The sequence below is a fragment of the Cucumis sativus genome, chromosome 4 (assembly GCF_000004075.3).
Source record: "Cucumis sativus cultivar 9930 chromosome 4, Cucumber_9930_V3, whole genome shotgun sequence".
Lineage (NCBI taxonomy): Eukaryota > Viridiplantae > Streptophyta > Magnoliopsida > Cucurbitales > Cucurbitaceae > Cucumis > Cucumis sativus.
In genome coordinates, this window is record NC_026658.2 from 23,326,535 (window position 1) to 23,345,848 (window position 19,314).

General features: G+C 32.2%; 3 protein-coding genes across 5 annotated transcripts; 1 reads left to right on the forward strand and 2 right to left on the reverse strand.

Annotated features, from left to right (window-relative positions):
- Positions 1 to 2,339: 2,339 nt before the first annotated feature.
- LOC105435292 (cold and drought-regulated protein CORA) lies at positions 2,340 to 3,617 on the forward strand. Its single transcript, XM_011655733.2, has 2 exons — positions 2,340 to 2,512; positions 2,939 to 3,617. The coding sequence occupies exons 1-2, from the start codon at positions 2,428 to 2,430 to the stop codon at positions 3,370 to 3,372; spliced, it is 519 nt and encodes a 172-aa protein (XP_011654035.2). The 5' UTR covers positions 2,340 to 2,427; the 3' UTR covers positions 3,373 to 3,617.
- A 3,799-nt stretch (positions 3,618 to 7,416) lies between these two features.
- Positions 7,417 to 11,378, reverse strand: LOC101223201 (protein GRAVITROPIC IN THE LIGHT 1). 3 transcript variants are annotated; one of them, XM_031884413.1, is made up of 3 exons: positions 11,085 to 11,378; positions 10,692 to 10,831; positions 7,417 to 9,367 (listed from the first exon to the last, which is right to left on the reverse strand). In XM_031884413.1, exon 3 carries the CDS (start codon positions 9,316 to 9,318, stop codon positions 7,963 to 7,965), a length of 1,356 nt encoding a protein of 451 aa, XP_031740273.1. In that variant the 5' UTR covers positions 9,319 to 9,367; positions 10,692 to 10,831; positions 11,085 to 11,378; the 3' UTR covers positions 7,417 to 7,962. The 3 variants fall into 3 exon arrangements, with proteins under 3 accessions (XP_031740273.1, XP_031740274.1, XP_031740275.1); XM_031884414.1 differs by having other exon boundaries at positions 10,988 to 11,378; XM_031884415.1 differs by lacking the exons at positions 10,692 to 10,831; positions 11,085 to 11,378 and adding an exon at positions 9,464 to 10,685.
- Positions 11,379 to 15,309: 3,931 nt separating this feature from the next.
- On the reverse strand, positions 15,310 to 19,007 carry LOC101206157 (protein transport protein Sec61 subunit alpha). The gene is made up of 7 exons (XM_004145971.3): positions 18,933 to 19,007; positions 18,011 to 18,369; positions 17,594 to 17,821; positions 17,099 to 17,453; positions 16,883 to 17,010; positions 16,650 to 16,785; positions 15,310 to 15,981 (listed from the first exon to the last, which is right to left on the reverse strand). Exons 2-7 carry the CDS (start codon positions 18,352 to 18,354, stop codon positions 15,742 to 15,744), a joined length of 1,431 nt encoding a protein of 476 aa, XP_004146019.1. The 5' UTR covers positions 18,355 to 18,369; positions 18,933 to 19,007; the 3' UTR covers positions 15,310 to 15,741.
- Between the last annotated feature and the right edge of the window lie 307 nt (positions 19,008 to 19,314).

A 19,314-nucleotide genomic window follows, 5' to 3' on the forward strand; every position in this document is an offset into this window, starting at 1 on the left:
GTAGTTTTGTCATTGGATTCAATATTTGTCTAAATTTGTAGTTCATTAGAACTTTTGTGAAAATTACACCAATACTGTGTCCAACATGTAAATAGAGATCCCTATTAAAATAGACTAATTTTCAAGAGTTATTTAACATGTAGGAGACGTCATATTTGACCTATCTTGCCATAAGAGTGTATATATTTTAATCAACTCATAAGCCTAGAAGAACACGTTGACAGCTATCATTTCAAGTCCAATCGGTCCCCTTAGAAGGTATAAAAAGGTCACAAACATTACACGAACAAATCATATAAAAATAAATTAAACTTTGAAAAGAAAAAAAAAACAATGTGATAATCTAATTCACATCATTCTAATACTTTCAAAATTTCTATATATATTAAGCATAAGAACGTGTGTGACAAGCACAATTACTTCAACATGCATGTGGTTGCTTTGTGAGTATTCTAAACTTCCAAAATTGTCCTTCGAGATTGTACAAACTAAATGACAAGTTCACGACAAATTATAGATTCGCACATTTATCACTAGCTCTCTCCTAAAATTAGATAACTTTAATATTCTTTCTCCTTCCTACATTAGACACATGTCACTTTTTCTTTTAGTATTGGCTAGAAAGAGTCCATTCATTTTGTCAAATTTTGCTAAACAATGGGACATTCTAACTAATGGTATTAATCAATTTGTTTCCCCAAAAATGATTTATATCCTTTAAGGATTGAGTCAAACAATGCACATCTCCCAAATTCCAAAGGTGATTGAAAATCAAACTCAATGAACCAATAGGATTTTACTCTTTAAATATTATGCAAAAGAACCTTCTATGTTTAATTTGTTTGTAATAGTTATATATATATATAGATAAAGTATTATGGATAATTGTTTTGCATGATCAGCTTTCTATAAACATATTTTCTTTCTAAGTATGATTTTATTTTTTTGTTGAGTTAATAATACTTTTTTCAATATTATTTCAATCGTAGAAAAAATCTATATCAATAAAATGAAATAATTAATCAAAAGTCTTTCGAGTTGAGAACTATGTAGAGACCTCTTAGTCGAAGATAGATGGATGTTAACTTTTATGTTGAGATTACTAAAATTTAAGAACGATATTCAAAATTTAGGAAAGAGATTACTAAAATTATTGTTCAATTTTAACTCGAAGAAAAATGATTGCATACTATGTGAGTGTTGACACTTACACGGATGGATCAATATTGAAGAGGTCCGGCTATCCTTCATATCATGATATCATGACATTTTACATGTATGTATATTGTTTTTATTTATTAACATGCATGTGTATATATGGTCACAAATTGTGAAGTTTGGCTAAACTTAACTTTATACAAAAATTTGGGTTCCTTGTCATGAAAATTATGGATCTCACTACCTATAAACTTTATACTTTTCATAATTGAATAATGTAAAAATTAAAAGTGGTCTATCTAATAAATTTGAATACAATTTATTAGTTGTAAAACTCAAAACTCTAATATTAAAGTTAAAATAAATATCTATAATTCAATTTACATTAAGTATGACGTACTACCAATAATGTTATGTACAATTTAAATAATTGTCCCGAATCAATCTATTACAAAGCAATTAATACTAAAATAAACCGATAATTATATTATACTAAAGTATCTAATACAAATTATACAATACATGGAAGGATTATTACAAAATAATTAATCAACAATACAATCAATGACCATTAAAAATCGACAACAAAATGCCTAATCAATACATAATTGATAAATTATTATTATTATAGTTTTTAGGGAAATGTCTACTGTAGTGAATTATTTGATTAAATGTTATTGATGAACTAATTATTATTATATAATTACTTATAAATTGTAATTAATTAATCAATAGATCATAATTACATAAAGTGTTAGAGTTACCAACTAGCTAGACATATACATTTTTTTTATTTTTTTACGTAAACATCTTATTATATATTCTATGGATAAACAAAAACAGTAAATATCTAATTTTCTACAATATAATACGTAGATGTTTTGTTCATAATAATAATTTACATCAAACGATCTATGTTAGATTATCTCAAATAATTAAGGGTCGAGGACGAGGACGAGACGAGGTTGTCGTTTGGATTAGTTTTGATATAAAATAAATAAGAGGTGTTAGATTTTGGATCATATATTGAAGACATGGTCAATTATTTATTGTGTTAAACAAAGATTACTTGTAGGTTTTTCTCAACCAAAATACTTTCTTTTTGACTAAATTTACATTAATTCATTCATCACTCAATACCAATACCTAACCCAAAACTCCAACTCTCTATAAATTGATAGTGATAATGCAATGTTTAAGCACCAAAAAATAGCGAAGTAACTTAGCAAAAACACTTGGCATTTCCAACTTAGCTTTGTTAACCCAAAAATGACTTACCCTAAAACCCTTATCGGTTTCGGTCTCCTCCTCGCTCTTCTTTTCATCTCCTCACAGGTCTCCGCTCGTCTACTCGGTTAGTTTGCTTATACCAAACTCGCTCATAAATTTGTTGATAGTGTATTAAAAAGAATAAATATGTTTTTGTGTATTCATTTTTTGGGTGAATGGTTGTAACTTTTGCAGGATACTAATGTACAAATTTATGAAAAGAAAAAAAAAAGTGTTTAATTTATCACCGTTATAAAATAGTTGAGTATGTCATTGCATTTAATTTCATGTGAATATTCGACTCACATGAATTGAAAAATGTATTTATAGATAGCATAATGTTATTTTGTCTATCGCAATCTATTGCTCAGTGATAGAAGTCTTTTGTGATCTATCGTTGATAGATAATGACATTTTGGTATATTTAAAAATGTTTTCATCAGTTTTACTACTTTAAAAAATTATCGGCCAACATTATATTGATTTTTTAAAAAAATAATAATTATGGTAGAGGAAGACAAAGTTAAGTCCGATGGCTTAGATTATCCCGGAGGACGCTACGGCGGAGGAGGACACTACGGCGGAGGTCACTACGGCGGAGGAGGTCACTATGGTGGGGGTCACTATGGCGGAGGAGGTCACTATGGCGGAGGTCACTACGGTGGAGGTCACTATGGTGGAGGAGGTCACTACGGCGGGGGACACTATGGTGGAGGACATGGCCTTGATGCTAACACCAAAGAGTCAAATGACCAAGGTCTAGATAAACATGGCGGAGGACACGGTGGACACCATGGTGGAGGACACGGTGGACACCACGGTGGAGGACATCATGGCCTTGATGCTGACGTGAAAAACTTGGACAGTCATGGCGGTGGCCACCACCACGACCACGGCCACCACCACTGCCACCACCCCCACTGCCCCGAGAGTGTTAAGAATTAGAACACTAAAACCTACTCCCCATCTGCAACCATGTTTGGTTCAAAATAAAAGCATCGTTGAAATAAAGTTTGTTTAATGTGTGTGTTGTGTTTTAAATTTAAATAAAGCATAAGATATGTTGTATGAAATGAGGATGATGCTAAATTATTATACTTCGGTTTATTACAACCTATGATCTTTCTAGTTTTCATATTATATATATGTGTAATGTCAAACTATATATAAACTCGATTTTACTTTGTACATACCAATTTTCCATACTATATATTATTGTTGGTTTTTTAAGTCAGATATTGTTATGATACATTATATTTTCAAATATTTGATTTACAAAAGAAAAAGATGATTATATATATATAAGGTCAAGCTTTAAGTAACATTTTTTAACTTTGTGGTTTTATTTCAAACGTTGCAACGTTATAGACTATCATTCACATTTCATAAATGTTTCCAATTTCTTAGAATGAGATGAGTGTTAATTTCCAAAATTTTATTTTGGGTTATTTCTTAAGCCAAAGTCTTTTGCTGTCCTTTAGTCGAATGAATCAACTAGTTTATAAATATAACAAATCATTACTTTTCTAGTAGTTTATAAATATAACAAATCATTACTTTTCTTGATAGCTACTTCATTATCATCCGAGGGGCTTGAGGTCATGAGACATAGTCGAATTTGATTTGAATTTGATTCAATATCCCTAATTCTAGTCGAGGATTAAAATTTCGACGTCAACAAATGTCATAGTCTATAAAAGCACACTGGTGTCGATATACATTGTAGATACCGTATTTTGTCCTATATTTATTTATTATAAAAGAAAAAAGAAAAGAAAAAGAAATTAAATTTGAATTTGAATTTGAATTTGAATCTGAATTTATATTTTAAAAAAAACAATAATAATAATAATAAATACATTTAAAAATAAATAATAAAAATAAAAATAAAATGTTTGATTTCCTTCCTATTTTTTCTCAACCATCCTTTTTTCTTCGCATCACTCTCCCACTTTCTCCCACTTTATCACTTTCTCCCACTTTATCACTTTCTCCCACTTTTCCACTTTCTTCCTATTTCTCTGTAGTCTGCACTCCATATCGTGATCTAAAAAAAACAATGGAGCTTGCCCTATAAAAAGGAAAGAGGAAAAAAGAAAAGGGGGATTTTTGTTGATGATTGGAGGATTTAGAAAGAGGTGAAGAGTGAAAGAAGATCAAAAGGAATAACCTTTGGTATTTAAGGGCAGACGTGCTGGTAAGTTTTTTTTTTCCTCTTTTTATTCTTGTTTGATGATATTTTTTTTTCTTGTTTGATGATACTGCTTTTAATTATGAACTATCGTGTTCATCATTTTACCGTCATTTGACATGTTAAGTTTATTATTTGTATTTTTTTAATACTGAGCATTCTACCTTCCATTCTATATTAAATTTTTTATTTTTTATTTTTAAATACTGAGCATTCTGTTATGTGTTATTTTCTTTTATTATTGGGCATCCATTCTGTGTTAATTTTCTTTTATTATTGGGCATCCATTCTGTGTTAATTTTCTTTTATTATTGGGCATCAATTCTGTGTTAATTTTCTTTTATTATTGGGTTAATTTTCTTTTATTATTGGACATCCATTCTGTGGTGATTTCCTTTTATTATTGGGCATCCATTCTGTGTTAATTTCTTTTTAATTAATTAGCATTATATATTTGTATTTGGATACTCATTCTTCATTGACACCCATTTTACAGTTAATTACTTATATCCATATGACATGCCTTAATAATTATGCATAATTAATCAATTAGCCTTCCGTATTTGGTAATACTCATTCTTTATTGGCACCCATTTTACAGTTAATTACTTATATCCATATAACATGCCTTAATAATTATGCATAATTAATCAATTAACATCTTGTATTTGGTAATACTCATTCTTCATTGGCATCCATTTTACAGTCTTTGTTAATTACTTTATCCATGTATCCATATGGCATACTCCGTTAATAATTACTGCTGTCCATATATTATCCATGTTAATAATTATGCATGATATAATTAATTTTTGGCAACAACCATTTTTCATTTGGCTTATTAATTAACATTTTCACTCACTCATTCTAATTATTTGCGTGATGTATTAATTAATCAGTATGCATATGTGGCTATAATTATTTGATATTCATTTTGGTGTGATTATTTATTTGCAATATTATTTATTTGCATATTGGGCCAAACCTACTTTGGCATTCAACTGTTAATTATTATTTGATATCCATTTGGCCCTAATTATGTATTAATCAATTATTTTGCATCATTTTGAATTAATTAATTATGTTGCATGTGTTGTATTAATTAATTATCTTGCATCCTACATTAATATCTTTTACATTTTGCATATATTATTAATGTATTTATTTTATCTCAGCATATTACACCTAAGTATTTTTCAAATTTCATAATGTTTTGTCATTGTTATTATTCTTTTTTTATTTAAATATAATAATGTAAATTGGAAAAAAAGTATTGTTTTTTTTTATGAATTTTATAATTTAAAATCTATAAGTACATGAAATTTTTCCGTTTGAAATTTAATTAATAGATTATTTTTTTAATTAACGCATTTCATATTTTAAATGAGACTGAGTAGTATTTTCTATAAATTTATTAATTCTAGATATATGAAATTTTTCATTAAACACCTATGATAGAGATTAAAATATCAAGTTTTGGTATCTTAATATTCATAAGGTGAATAAAAATATTTTAAAACAAAGGTAAACTTCATTTTTCTAATGGCAAACTTCATTTTTCTAATGGCTCATGTGTCACCCATAATTATCAATTCATGCTTAGGTTTTACTTTCTTCGATATGAATTGATAAACATAGGACATTTAAACAAAACCTAAATAAAAACTTTGTTATGTGAACCCCTATATTTAATTTAAAAGATAAAATTGGGTAACCATTTTGTGGGTGTTGTAGGGTGCTAACACCTTCTCTACACACAACTGACTCCCGAACTTAAATCTCTGAATTTACGTAGACCATTCTTTTTTTTTTGGTGACCAATCACACCTTAATATGATTGGTGGCGACTCCAAAATTATTTATTAAAATAAAATAAACGGGGAGGCCGGCCGCTCCGCGTAGCGATCACGTCGCGACATACATTTTTGGACATCATAGAAAATGACATCCTCAAGATGGTAGGATCGAACCAAATATTCATTTGACCATTTTCTTTTATCTTAAAACTAATTGATAATTAGAGAAATTACAAAGTCCTTGAGTTGTTTCAACGTAGTCTCTCTAGATATCATTTTTTTTATTTTTACTCTCTAGATTTATTAATTTATTTAGTCTCATGGTTTCAACTTCGGTCGCATATGATCTTATAACATGTGGTGTTACATTCATGTTAGTTCAACCAAAAAAGTGCAACAACTAATTTGTAACAAATCAATTTAATATATATACATCATCGACATTCAACATGCATTGGTCTAGTATTGATTTTTATAATCTAAGTTAGTACATATATGATTAAAAGTTTAAACAGTGAAAGAAATGTCCTATATAAGATATTTCTTCTTTTCAAGAAGCTAACCCTAAATCAACAAAGCATTTGAGCAATTAGTGTAAGGAGAAGAAAGAGCCAGGCGGTGCGTACCCATCACAAACAATGCCTACTTCCTTCTTCCATTTTGTATAGAAAACAAAAGAATGTGCAAAGGCTTTGCAGTCACATGGCCCAACATCACCGACCCTATTAAAAATTAGTAGCAGAAGGATCATATGTGGGTCCTTAGTAAAGGAATCTTATAATGCTAAAAAAGATTTTTTGCAGTCCAATAAAGCTACACACTAGCCACAAACATTAACACAGTTTCCTACATTCATTGAAGAAAATATTTGAAAACAAACAACTATTGTAGCTTCTTGGAACTAGGAAAAAGCATCCTACTTGTGATATCAAAACAAGGAGAACCATTCAGAATTTTGGCAATATGTTGCAGAGTTTAGCAGAGTATCCAAGGATTCAAATGAGAGATTAAATGGCACATATGGGTAGATAAGAGAGAAGTCAAAAAAAGGAAGTGTCTAATATCTCTCCCCCCCATCTAAATTTATATAATTTTAATAATAGTTATTGCTATTTACATGTACATGCATTGTCTGATTCTGTTGCACAACAGCTAGACCATCCCTCTGTCACTGACCTATATAATAATATTAACAAAATTTGATGGGATGGTTTTCAGTCAAGATAAATAAGACAATTGAAATAAACTAAAAATTTTGTTCTTTTCACTTCAGTCCACGCGGTTTCTCTTCCAAAATGGCTCGAAAATAGCACTTACTCGTTTGATTGCCTGCCTACGTCTAGGAGGATGTTTGCCACTCCTTCACAATATATGCAGCAACTTGTCCGCCATGATGATCTTTGTTTAAATCAAGACATATAGATAATAATTTGCTTGACAGCTTGATCCTTGAGTTGGTGAAGAGGCAATTATCATGAATTTATTGGTTGGTGTCTGTGGTCTTGGTAAAAAGATAAGTATACTGTTGTTCCCATAATAAAGAAGTGATCATTGTGAAAGATAGACCCGGCATTGGATAGCAGTTTTACCAATCATGAAGCCAGGAATAACAGTGAATGCCACAACTGGGTCAGAATTTGGTGAAAGGTACATTTCATCAATGACACTTTCCATGTAGACCTCTGAGAATCGGCTCCCTTTACGTACTTGAAAGATGGAAGCCTCCGGTTCAATGGAATAAGCTAATGAATGTAATAGCCAAACCCACCTTGCCATTTCTGCAAATGTGCTAAAGAAGGTTGTATCTGGGAATTGACCTGAGCTGATTAAGCTTCTCTGGTCCAAGTTACCAAATATTGATGATTCCATCTTGGGGTGAATGAGCCGCAAGTACTTAACTCGACAAAACTTGGCAAAAGTTGATCTTGGATTTTGTAAAAGAAAATCTTTTGTTTTCCTAGGCTTAAGCTCCATAAATCTTGTAAAGAAAAACTGTTTTTGTTTCCTTTTTTCGGGCAAGGATTCATTTGGGAGAGAGAAATTGGGTTGATGGAAGGAATCAAACATTTCCCTGAAAACAAATGTCTCGAACGCAAAGCATCTATGATCATTATGCCAATAACAAGTATCAGGTTCAATTTCTGTCGCAGCTGCATCAACATTCCAACCAGCAGATTTCATTTCATTCACCATCATCCGTACAAAGCTTCGAACAGACTTAATTGTATGCCCGAGAACTTTAATAAAATGACTTGCATTTACTTCTGATAAATGAAGATCACCAGTTACAGGAATTGGCCCACTTTGATCTAACCTTTTCTCCAGCAACCTATTCTGTTTTTTAATTTCCTCGATCTTTTCTCTCAGAAACGTAATTTCAGAGCCCTTCAGTCTTGCCTGCGATTCCAATCTTTTCCCCATCATGTCATATGTTCCCACGAGACTCTTTTGCTCCTGAATTTCAGCCAAGAGCATTGTGGTTTCTGGTGAAGGATCAAACTGTTTTTTAAGGTAACACTGTTTCAATTCAGACAAAACTTTCAATTCTGAGATAACATAGTGATCGGCATCTTGAATACCTTCAGCATCATAAGGGGATTGAGCAAACTGTAACTGGGCATATGCAGCTTTGACTGATGAGATGCTAGCAAACAATTTTGATAGCAATGCTTGCAATTGGACTCTATTCTGGAACTCTTCTTCCACACTGTCGAAAGACTCAGATTGACTACCTGTACTCTTACTTGCTGTGCAATCATCACTGATCTTGTCTTGTGGCTTAACTTTCTGAGTTCCATGGACAGGTGCTATCCCAGTTAGAGCTCGAATATGAAGAACTTTGGTAATTGTGCGTGCCAATTTACTCTTACTTGGAGTGAGAGCAGAGGATTTCACAGAATCCATCTCAAGGCAGGAAAATGGCAGGGATGAAAGAAGATGTCCCGATCACCGTCTGAAATATAAGAATGATAACGACATTAGCAGAGAATTCTTGAACTTATTAACCATTACATGTGCGTTTGGATTGCAGGTTTCCACAACATATCACCTTCAAGACCTTCAATCCTCTGGTTCTAAAATGCCAAGCTAGTGAATTTAAATCTGAGACAAATGCTTGAAGATGTGCTGTAAGGTTTTTCTTTAAAATTTAAATTTGAAGATGAACCACGTCTCTTAAATAATATCATCACATGTGATACTCAATGCCGTTGGGATATTAGAAAAGCCGGCAGCCAAGAGTACAAAAATGTACTTTTATATTCTCCCACCCACCAAACCACCCAATATTTACGTTAACAACAATCAGATAAAGTCGTAAACTTTATAAAATAACTACAACTACATGTGCAAGAAGCTTTATTGAGATATTAATTAGCTTATAAAAGTTCCTATCATCCCATCATTAACATTCTGCTTCTGCTACATCAGGCAGTCCATAGTTAGAGATCTCAGAACTTGGGGTAATAAAACAACAAATAGGAGTAATGGACAGTAAAACACCTCCAAGTATCTTCAAATGAACTAATCCAAACACTCAAAAGTGAAACCAAACACAATCTGGGTACATCGTAAAGAAGAAAATTCCAGGAAAGGTTTCAAAATAGCCGCCAGAGAATTAAACAACAAAAGCCCACATGGGTCAGAAGATCTAACAAAAAAGCCAGCCTACAACAGCTATGAAGATCAAAAGCAAGCTCTTTTTCATAATTATTCAACTGCACATCAGAATATTTATTGATATATTAAACAAAGATCCAATTAAAGATCAAGTCACCACTAGGCACGTATATAAAACCAAATGGAAGAAACCACAGAAGCCATAGTCGCTATCTAATCATGAACATTAAAGAAAAGGGAATGACATAAAGCATTTCAAACCCTCTATTATTCAGCATTGCTATTAATGGAGGAGCCTTTAGTCAATAACTGATACTTTAATAACTTCAAAGCCTACTCAAAAGAATCTCCAAGTTCCTTTTAGAAGGCCTACATTTCGATGCACGTATATAGCTACCCCACCAAAAAAATATCAAACGGGAAAACTGAAAAAGGTGTTCCATATTAGAGATAAAGGGCAAGATCAAAGAACAGGGAACAATACAGTGAGATGAGATCAATGGTATCTTCTCTTAAATCCCATTTCCTAAAAAAGAACATTACCTCAAATGCAAACCATCTCGTGAAGTCCTTTCGAAACTACCACGCTTGTGCAAACAACGGGAAAACCAAAACGAAAAAAGGTAATAAAAAACAATTAAAAGTTTTGATCACCGTACCTCAATGAATCGCCGAAGAAAACGCGGAGAGTCCAATCAGTCAACCAGTCATTGCAACGTAAATCTCAAGAAAATGGGACTAGAAGACGCCGTGAAAGAAAAGCCCTAAAAGAGTCGGAGACCTCAACGACCCGTTAACTCTGCAGTTAGAAAGACGAGAAAACTTCAACAAAAACAAAAAAGAAAAAAACACCGAGAGAGTTTGTATACAAACAGACAAGAACAGGACAGAAAAAGGGTAAGGATATGCTTGAAGGCCGAAGTTCACATTATGAAAAAAGGGATTAAGACATTACATGACACCATCTCTGCATTCAAATGCAGAGTACATCCGAGAATGGTGTTTCCTCCATTGAAATGAGCAAGTAAGGAATGGAAGGAAAGAAAACCCACCATTGATCTCATGAAGGAAAGAAAAGATGGGAGCAAATGGCAATGAGGCTGAATCCAATGGAGAAGACGATTGTTGACTGCACTAACTAAAAAGTGCTTCTGGTTCTGTGCTATGTTCGGAGCTCAAAAAACACGCTTCCTGAAAACTCGAGATCGTTGTATAATGGCGGTCTTTGGTTCTCCCGCGGCTTCGAAGAAACAAAATTAAAGAGAGAGAGAGAGAGAGAGAGAAAAGGGAATGGAGGGGGAGAGAGAAGGGAGAAGGAGGAAATTCAGAGTTCGAGGAGAGAGGGAGGGGAAGGGAAGGGAAGGGACAGAGAAATACAGGGACGGGAAGATGGTGAGATGTTGGAAAAGACGAAAAAGGGCATGGGTTTTTAAGTGAAAAGACGGAAAAGGACAGTGTTGGGGCGAGTCCGACATAGGGCACTGACGGAATTTACAAGCGGTAAAGAAGCGACAACTTTCGGGATTTCAACGGACGAAAATGCCCCCTTTACCCCTTTTTTTACTGAGGTAAACTTTTGCTTAAAAAGTAAAATAATTCCTCTTTTTTACCCAACAAACGACGTAAAAGTCAGAAAAATGGTCTAGTAAGTGTTCTAACCAATTTTGACAATAAAAAAGAAAAAGATAAAAAGAATACAATTTAAAGTAGGTAATTAAATGTGTTGTGGTGGACCCATGTAAAAGGATTATACAAGTTAAAGATTCATAATGATGACAAGTGGCAGTCATGGAAGAGAGGAATATAGAAGGTCTCCCTAATTACTAATTACTAATTAGCAAAGTTGAAATAATTAATAATAAAAATGAAAAATGGAATATAAAAAGAGAGAGGAGAGTAGAGGAAAGGGGTAATTTAGGAAGTTAATGATGAGAGGAGAGGGTGGCCCCAGGGGGTTTGAGTGTAAACATTAGGACGTAAAAATGGTGTTTGTGTGTGTGGATACGTCAAACACGTGCTTATCTCTGACAACACTCCTACCCCCCAAATCCTTTTTCCCCCCAACTTTTCAAATTATTTCACTCACACTTCCTCTTTTACACCTTTTCCTTTCTTTCAACTTTACATTCAATTCATCTATTTATCTCTCATTCATATTTTTTTCTAACCGCAACAACAAAAACTAATCACTCCTTACCAATTTTGTTGTTACCAACCAGAGGATGATTTTGAAAAAAAAAACATATCAATTCTCATACCAAATAATTGTCATAACACAAGGTCAAATTTGTTAGGTGATGATCAACTTTGTGGACATGACAAAACATAAAGATATTAGTAAATGACGTATTACTTCTACACAACAAGTTAATTACGACTAATGCATCCAACTCTATCATGATTAGTACGTTGATTCTAACCTATTTTACAATGCATATTCTAATGTCTCATATTGTCTTATTAAGAGTGAAACCATATAAGATACAAGTAACGATCTTTTAAATTTCTAGGAGTGTAATTATAGATTTTTTAAAAAAATAGTTTTCAAAACATCCAATATAATTACATATACGATTTAAATTTTTAATTAAAAATCAAAATATTTAACAACTATTTAAAATAAATTTTAAAACATAGAAGTATCCCACCAAATGTCTCTAGAAAACATAAAGTATATGTACGATAAAATATATATGGGTCACTTGATCTAAAACACGTATCATGATCTCCATTAACACAATGCTAGATTTATAGTCACAATAAACAATAAATATAATTCATATACAATGTTAACTAAGTTTACAATTTAGTTATTTATTTAATATTTGATGTACCCTACCACAAGTAAATTAATAAAAAGTGTTGTATAATTTAAATATGATCACATTTCACTTTATATATAATTATGGCCATCATCGCTATTATTTTGTGGGAGGAGGCTCTTCTTTTGGGCTAAAAAAGCCAACCAAAACTATGTATGTCTAAAAGTACATAGAATCTATGCACTTCCATCTTAATTTTTGTATAATTACAACCTTTTTCTTTAGTTACTTTTGATTTACACAAAAAGAAAATGAAAAGGGTTGACATTATCATTATAATGGCATCCAATAACGCTAGTATAACATTTAGAACAAACTACCAACAAAGCAAAAGTCATCTTTTGACGATAGAATATGTTGTTGATAGATATGATTTACCGCATTTAATTTAATTTTTGTCATATCTACGATCTTTTTTAGTTATACTATATTTACAAATATTTTATGTCGATTGATTATATTTGTAATTGTTGTGAGTGACTCAAATAAGATTGATTGTAAGAAAGGTAAATTAGTGTCATAAAAATGTTTAAGAGTCTACAAATGTTGCAACGATTAAAAACGATTGGAATATAATGTATAAATCATTCCTATTGACCATATCCATTCGAACAATACCCCAACTATGATCACACAACATGCATATACATATATGTACGTGTGTGTGTATATATATATATATAATGAATTGTTTTCCCTTTATTTTGTAAACAGATAAATTTTTAGGGACACCGTCATTAATATTTGTATTTATATAGTTAAATTAATGTGGGTTCTCTAGTTTTTTTTTTTTTTTGTTCTCTTTTCCTTTTTTGAGCTATAGTTATACATTGTGGTAGAGATTTAAACGCAGGTTCAAGATCAAATAGGTAAAGTATGGATAAATTTTATATATATGAAATATTTCAATATTCAATACCATACTTCATAAGTTAATTTTCTATTTAGAAAAGTCCAATCAATACTGTTCTAAATAGTAGTAGATGTAACTATTAAACATATTAATTAAGACATGTGAGTTTTAATTGTAACATATTCGTTTTTTATACATACATACACATATATAATTTCTTACAATAATGATTTGATATTAGTTTAATGCAAGTGGATTTTGTCGTGGGCTCGTAGTGGTAGCTTTTAAATTTTGGGGCTCTATAATCACCATAACTTAATTATAATTTCTTAAAATTGTTAATTGATACAAAGTCTTAACTTAATCTCATTTAATTTAGTTAAATACTTTGTTTAAGGCTGAGGGTTAATGATAACGTTGGATCCCCTTTCCATTTTTGTTTTTAACTTATATTTCTTTATTAAATTATGCATTTTGTTTTGTTTTGTTATTTAATTTATTGTTCATCACATTCGTCCTGGATTCATCTCCAGAGATTAATAAATAAAATTAGATAGACAAAACCAATGATAAATTTAAAAATATAAAGATAAATCTCTTTTATTTTTCTAAGGTAAAATATAAATATAAAATTGATAGTCATAGAAAGTTGCCAAAATGTGGTACCCTTCACATATGTGACAAATAAAAATTTAGAGTTTTTTTGTTTCTCAATACAAAATATCAAATTTAATGTCTACTTGGATTTGGATATATGGATATTTGGCTAGTTGAATTTATTAGTTAGAATGTGACATTTTGGATATTTAGTAAGTTTAATTTTTTGTTTCTTTCAAATTTAGTTTTAAAGAGCATAAAAGGTTTGAGTATGAAGAAAAAGTATAAGAAAAGTACAAATATATTTAAAAGAAAGAAGAAGAAAAACTTAGTCCTATATAGTATTGAAAAATATACTAAATTTCAAAATTGGTCCCTTTAAAAGTTTTAAATTATAAAATTTACTTCTCAAAACATTTGAGCACTGAAATTTGATAAAACCATTGTAAATATTCTCAATATTTTGATATAAAATCATAAATAGTATCTATCTATAACATAATAAAGATCTCATTACTTAAAATTCATTTGGAACGATGTGAGAGTGTAATGGTCACAAGTTGTGTTTCAAAAAACTTTTTGAGTGATGGAGAAACTATTTAAAGAATGAAGAAGATTATCTCTTACAACTCTACCAATAAATTCTAACATTTTAATAGACCAAATTGGCAATTTAAATTTAGAATAAATAGAATTAAATTCATCAAATCAATAAGGCCCAGAGAATGATTTCTTTTTAGATCTCTCTTCACTTTATGCTGCTGCTCCTTTATTCTCCTCTTTTTTAGACTTGACAAATTTTCTAAAAGCAAACTCTTTTTAATTTTATTTTTTTCTCTCTTGTTTTTTAGTTGCTAGACCAAGAATCACAAGAAAACTCAAACAAAATAGCAGACATATAAAGGAAAAATGGAGCATGTTTATGTATGGCCACACCCCATTATAAGAGTCTCCATCTTCCTCCATTACTCTGAATACAATCTTTAAACAAAAGTTTTCCACCACTGCCCCATAACAATATCCAAAAAGTAAAATAGAGAAAACATACTTTGAGAAACATATTCACATGTGAAAATAGTAAACTAGAGTTGATGCTAATGCTAATGCAGTTTGGAATACATTTTTAAGTATTTGAACAAACATTTTTCAATTAAGCTAAGTCATATCTTTTTAAGTGTAAAATTTAGAACAAAGCTGAACAAAATTCACTAAATTCATCTACAAGCAAAGCTAACTTGGCTATCCTACTATTATCCACCATGGAGCTGAAATTGATACAAAGGAAAATGCACCTTGGTTTCCGTGAATGAAAGATCGAACATGGAGCTCCGATGAAGAGTTTCGACTTTCGAGCTTTGGTCAGTAAAATCTCCTTCGTTCGTCATCAAACTGTTGGAAAATGTTTATGACAAACCCTTACGAAGTGCAAGAAAATGGCTAGAAGCCGAAAAAGCCAAGCTCGTTGGATTTTTCCTTCTCAAAAGTTTCAAAGTATTGGTAAATGATGGTGACTGCAAGAAGGATTCCTGTCCCTGAACCAATTGCGCCCATAAAATCAGCCAACACGGTGAGGGCACCAATGCATATGCCTCCAAATGCAGCCGCAGTTGGTATGTAGCGGTTCAGCTCTTTCTGTAGGTTTGATTCCCGATGTCCAGGCATCACCATTTGTTGTTCCTGGAATCATAACATATACAGTAAAAATAAACAACATTGGAAACAGAAAAATAGCTAATCTCCAAATCTTGTTACTTCTGCAGTTGTACTAGTACTAGACAATCTCGGTTAAAGATTTGTCTTTTAATGCAAGATTGTTAGGAACCAAAGGTAGTATGGAATGCCTTTGTCCCACATTGGTTAGAATGGAATGACCTTGAGTAGTGCGACTCTCCCACTCCAACAACTAGCTTTTGGAGTGTGGTTCTCCAAGGTGATCTTCAGTCACTAAGCTATATTCTCAATGATGTAAAACAGCAATCAACAGTATCCCGTTCTAACTCTCTTAACTTCTGTCTCTCTCTCTCTCTCTCTCTTTCTCTCTCAGCTTGGAAAAACTCCATTGAAGTGAAAGCCTCAAGTATATTCCGTGGGACTTTTGTCATCAAATTTTTACATTTTAATAGATTTTGTATGATTAGATGCGCTTACCGGCAATCAAAACCACAATCATCTAAATTCCTAAAAGAAGCTAAAATGCTTTTTTGATCAGTTTATGGTTCAATTTAATTATAGAACATAAGAACCTTTGATAAGTAAGGATATTGAACTTATGAACGACTTTGGACAAATGATCATCTAAAGTTTCAGGATAACATCTGACACTGACATTTCAAAAAACTGAGTACCTTAAGCTGCTTAGCAACGTCTCGAGCAGAAGATCCGGATACTTCAATCCAAGTTTTCGAGAAAAGAGCACAAGCCGACAACATAAAAACCAGATAGAACATGGCATGAAAAGGATTGGCTGCCATATCAGCGAAGCTGCAAAAAAGATAAAAACAACTATCAAATGTGAACTTGATTGTTAAGAAAAAAGAAACAAGAAAAGAACACCGATTTCACAAGGAATTAGAATGACCTTGAAGGTGCAGTGATATAATAGGCAAGACCACCCACAGGAACAGATTGACCAGCTGAATACTCAGATTCTTTCCATATACCCAAAAGATTCACGATGAAGTTTCCACTGAACTTCCTATACAGCAACTGTATAGATTTACAAAACGATCAGTTAGATGCTAAAACATCACTACTTATTAGGCGTCCTGCATTTAATGCAAAAAGGTTGATCTACCTGAGAGATGAAATAAACATTTGAGACAAGTGCAGATTGTAGAATGATTGGCATGTTGGAAGTGTAGAACAGCTTGATTGGGTATGAACCTTGTTGACCTCGAGCATTCTTTGACCTCACAGGCAAAACCACACGGAATCCTTGGAAGTAGATCACAATTAAAAAGATAAAAACTGTTGCAAGCAGATTTGTCACGTTGGGAAGATTTTGTCGGTAAAATGCTTCACGAAGTGCTTGGATTTTGTCTGATCGAATTATTAACAGATGAAATAGAGCGATTACGGCTCCTTCAAATTCAATTCCTCGTCCACTGTTGATTGTAGTGGGACTAAATGCTTTCCAAATAATGTTCTCACTACAAGTTAAAGAGAATTCAAGGATTTGACTCTTAAAAACATTGTGACATGCAGGGTAGTAAGAATCATATAAATTGCGAGCAAAAACATCCAAAGCCAATTCACAAGAAAGGGAGGAAAAGAAAGTTACGAATCTCACCAGATATTGGTAGCAATAAAGAGGGAAATTCCAGAGCCAAGGCCATATCCTTTCTGAAGAAGCTCATCTAAACAAATGACGATGATACCAGCAAAGCAAAGCTGAATAATAATAAGAATGGCATTTCCCGCTCCAAGTTGACCAACACTACCATACATGCCAGAGAGAACATAAGCCACTGCCTCCCCAATTGCTATGAGTATACCAAGCAATTTTTGTGCCCCATTTCTATTAAGCAAAAGATGAATGAATGAAATCAATGAACAATAAAATTAACATTACTATCTTGCGGGAACATCAAAAACAAAACTTATTATCACTACGCACTTTAGAAAGAAACTAAAAACAAAATGGAATGGAAGGTGAAGAAAAGAACATGATAACTGAAAACTAAAGTCAGGCTAGAGAATCACTTACAAGAGTGCACGGTCCTCTCTCACATTGTTGTCAATTTCAATGATTTTAGATCCAACTAAGAGCTGCATCACCATCCCAGATGTGACAATGGGGGTTATTCCAAGCTCCATGACAGTGCCACGATTTGAAGCAAGAATCACACGCATCCAGTAAAATGGATCTGCACCCGTAGTGGAGTGTATGCCATACAGAGGGAGTTGGCTGCAAACCAAAAAGACGAAAAGAGAAATCACAGTGTAAATGACTTTCTCTCTAAATGGCACTTTTCGGTCAGCGTTCTGAACTTCTGGGAGGAATGAAAGAAACGGTCTGGCTAAGTGAAGAACTCGAAATCCACCCCCCATTTTCCTTTATTCAAGCTGTTGAAACAACACAACAATTTTAGATAAAATACAATCTACATTATACAGGTCCATACAAGAAAAGAGGCTAAACTGAATTCTCATTATCTCATAGCTACATTCTCAAATAGTCAGAAATTGTCCAATAAGCTAAACAACATCTCTTCTTCTAAAATCGTCCATTTTAAAAATCGTTGATTAAAATGAGCAATGATGAGCCTTAAACCACAAGGAAAATCTACAGATAACTTAAACCACAAGGATAATATACATATTAGTCGATGAAAATAGGAGGATTCTTATGGTTTAATCAATCGTTCATAACACGCTTTATGAGAACAATAACATCTCTTCTTCCTAAATCATCAAGTTCAAATTCAACAAAAAAAAAAAAAGAGCAATAAGAAAACTTAAAACCAACATTCATAATGGAAGTACATGCATTCTCATAAAACGCGATGAACAACGATCAGTCGGCCATGATTCATGAATGTCGACATTGTAACATAACAGGATTGATTCTTGAACTTTTAAGTAAAAAAACCCATTAAAGATGAAGATGAACTGCCGTAGAAACATACCGAAATAATATCTGCAGAGACGGCTAGTTGATTGAAATTGTACGGAAACGTTTTGACTACGAAGGAAGTTGAAACCGAGGAGAAATTTTCTTATTAATTTATAGAGAAATAGAAGCTCGCGTGTTATTCTGTCCACGACATTAAACCAATAAACAAGTGACACGTATACCGAATTCCGACGTGGTTGCGATTTGTTTGACTTCGAGGTGGGGACGTGGAGATTTCGTTTCTTCTTCTTTTTTATATAATAATTCTATATTTATATATTATTATTATTATTTTGTGATCATAGATTTCTTTTTTAGATTGGTGGATTTTATATTTCATCTCAAATGCAAAATAAATAAAAAAAAGTACGTACTAAAAATAAAATAATACTTGA

Excerpts from the sequence above, each read along its gene's own strand:
- LOC105435292 (XM_011655733.2), top strand. The coding sequence starts at position 2,428 with ATGACTTACCCTAAAACCCTTATCGGTTTCGGTCTCCTCCTCGCTCTT. Across the intron at positions 2,513-2,938 it reads GGTCTCCGCTCGTCTACTCG|AGGAAGACAAAGTTAAGTCC; the intron begins GTTAGTTTGCTT and ends TAATTATGGTAG.
- LOC101223201 (XM_031884413.1), bottom strand. The coding sequence starts at position 9,318 with ATGGATTCTGTGAAATCCTCTGCTCTCACTCCAAGTAAGAGTAAATTG.
- LOC101206157 (XM_004145971.3), bottom strand. The coding sequence starts at position 18,354 with ATGGGGGGTGGATTTCGAGTTCTTCACTTAGCCAGACCGTTTCTTTCA. Across the intron at positions 17,454-17,593 it reads TTTATTGCTACCAATATCTG|TGAGAACATTATTTGGAAAG; the intron begins GTGAGATTCGTA and ends TTTAACTTGTAG. Across the intron at positions 15,982-16,649 it reads ACGTTGCTAAGCAGCTTAAG|GAACAACAAATGGTGATGCC; the intron begins GTACTCAGTTTT and ends TTATGATTCCAG.